Raw genomic sequence first — 2,141 nt, forward strand, 5'->3', positions numbered from 1 at the left:
TATATATATATAAATTAATTTTTATTATTTAGATTATCCAGGGGTATTAATCAATTGCAAGGGGTTTAGTTTTAAAAATGAACTTCTCTTACAACTTTACGACAGGTTTTTAATGAGGCAAATCAAATATGTAGGGTTTAATTCCGAGGATTTTGAGATTGTTAATTTCTTCCATCCCGAAATACAACGGAGTAAATTAACCCCTGCTGATTAAAAAAGCGTCAGATTTTGTAACAGCTTACATAAGCTGTATTTATCGTATCGCGCTAAAAATGACGGTTATCAGTGGATACATCATGAAAATGTTGTATTCACTATTCAAAATTATTTTAGAAAATTACGGTTTTATTTTTTTTAAAGGTGGGGAAATTGAAAAATGTTTAATTAGGAGGAGGAGCAACCACGTTCGTAAAATCCACTCATTAGATGTCGAAAAATTCGGGTACCGAAATCCACAAAAATTAAAATACCATGTCCTCGTCATCGTAAATTCATCGAGCACTGTGCATTGTGTGATGTTTTTTCATACAAATATTATATGAAAACAGGTAAAAATATTTTATTTTGTTTTTAAAATGTTATTATCGCATTTCAGAAATACTGAATGTATATTTTTTGTTGGACATTTGAAAATTGTATGAATGTATGAATTGTTGGACATTTTTTTAAAAATCTTCGAGGAAAAAATGTAAATTTTTGTGAATAAAAAAATCACAACTTTTATATTTTAAATAAATTTTTTTATTGAATTACAACACTGGTTATTTGTTATTACAATCGGTTTTGATAAATGAAAGTTATTTTTAACAAAATTTTTAACGAATTTATCGTTATAAAATTTATCTGTTACATGCACTTCTGATAAACAGAGATTTCTATTAATTTTACATAAAAATGTAAACAGAAATAACCACAGTTTAAGGAAAACAAACTTTGATGAATAATATTATTTCAACAATATTTTTTTGAATTTCGTTTTATAAATCTGATGATACTCGCTTTCCTTGGTTTTAATCCATAACTATCATAATAAATGCAAGAATTTTTATTTTTTGTAAAAAATACCGATACCCAATGACTTCCCGGCTTATTTTTTTCATCTAAATCAATTATAAAAAATTGTTTATTACCAACTCGAAATAGTAGATCGTCCAATGCAAACACTCCTCCAAAATTTCTTTTTATTTTCGAATCGCTTGCTGCTAATTTCCACAACGTAACGGTATTCATTAATAATCGACGAATACGGTTCGTGAATGATCGATTTCTAAGGTATTATTATATTCTAGCAAACAAATAACGTTTATGGTTTCTGGTATTGCCTTCGAGAACTTTAATTCCACAGAAACGTTTCCAATCTGGTTAACACTAACGTGATTCTCGGAGCCTGATTTATCGGGCGTAAGATCAAAATAATATAAAGTATAACCGTCTCGATACTCGTCGTACGATATATTTATAGATTTGTGATGATGAATACATCCATTATCTTCGAATAACGAGATAAAATTTCTTGCATAAATTTTATTGGTATAATCCGGAGTATAGGGTTTAGAAGAAATCATTTGATTGTCTTTTGATAAACATATATAATTTAAATCATAATTTTTAAAATTAAAAGGATTACGCTTCACATTTCCATTAAATGCAGAATTAGAAACTAATCCGAGAGTTATTCTATAAGGTAGTTGACCGATAACAACGTTTGATATACTTGTAGACTGAATCCCGCTAGTTAACGTAAAGACTTTCACATCTGTTCGACGGAATGGTAATTTAATTAAACCAGTCTGTAATGCTTTTTCAATTCCTATCTGTATTGACGAACTAACATCTACTTTATTAATTTTCAGTGAGGCGTTTTTAATAATAATTTTATAGTTGTCGTTATCTGCCATTAGTGCAAAATTTTCTTTAGATCTTTCCAATTTAATTCTTAGGTCTACATTGTTCGTTAGAAGCTTAGGCTGGTTCGCTAAATCGATATGAAGACGTCCCATTAAATCTATTATTCTACTTCCTTTGCTGGTGTTAAATCTTTTAACTAATCCGTAGTTAATATTATTTTCATCTAACGGATTTATTGAATCCATTTGTCCAGCAGTATCTTTAAAAAATAACGCGCTCGTTAAAAAAGTTTC

At 28.6% G+C, this 2,141-nt stretch overlaps 1 protein-coding gene across 1 annotated transcript; it reads right to left on the reverse strand.

Annotated features, from left to right (window-relative positions):
* Positions 1-1,199: 1,199 nt before the first annotated feature.
* On the reverse strand, positions 1,200-2,134 carry LOC111626259 (uncharacterized protein F54H12.2-like). The gene has a single exon (XM_023369576.1). The coding sequence runs from the start codon at positions 2,091-2,093 to the stop codon at positions 1,230-1,232; it is 864 nt and encodes a 287-aa protein (XP_023225344.1). The 5' UTR covers positions 2,094-2,134; the 3' UTR covers positions 1,200-1,229.
* Between the last annotated feature and the right edge of the window lie 7 nt (positions 2,135-2,141).

This window comes from Centruroides sculpturatus, unplaced genomic scaffold (assembly GCF_000671375.1).
Source record: "Centruroides sculpturatus isolate CEXI.00-Female unplaced genomic scaffold, Cexi_2.0 scaffold369, whole genome shotgun sequence".
Lineage (NCBI taxonomy): Eukaryota > Metazoa > Arthropoda > Arachnida > Scorpiones > Buthidae > Centruroides > Centruroides sculpturatus.

Bases quoted from the DNA above. Each gene is read 5' to 3' on its own strand.
- LOC111626259 (XM_023369576.1), bottom strand. From the start codon at position 2,093: ATGGATTCAATAAATCCGTTAGATGAAAATAATATTAACTACGGATTA.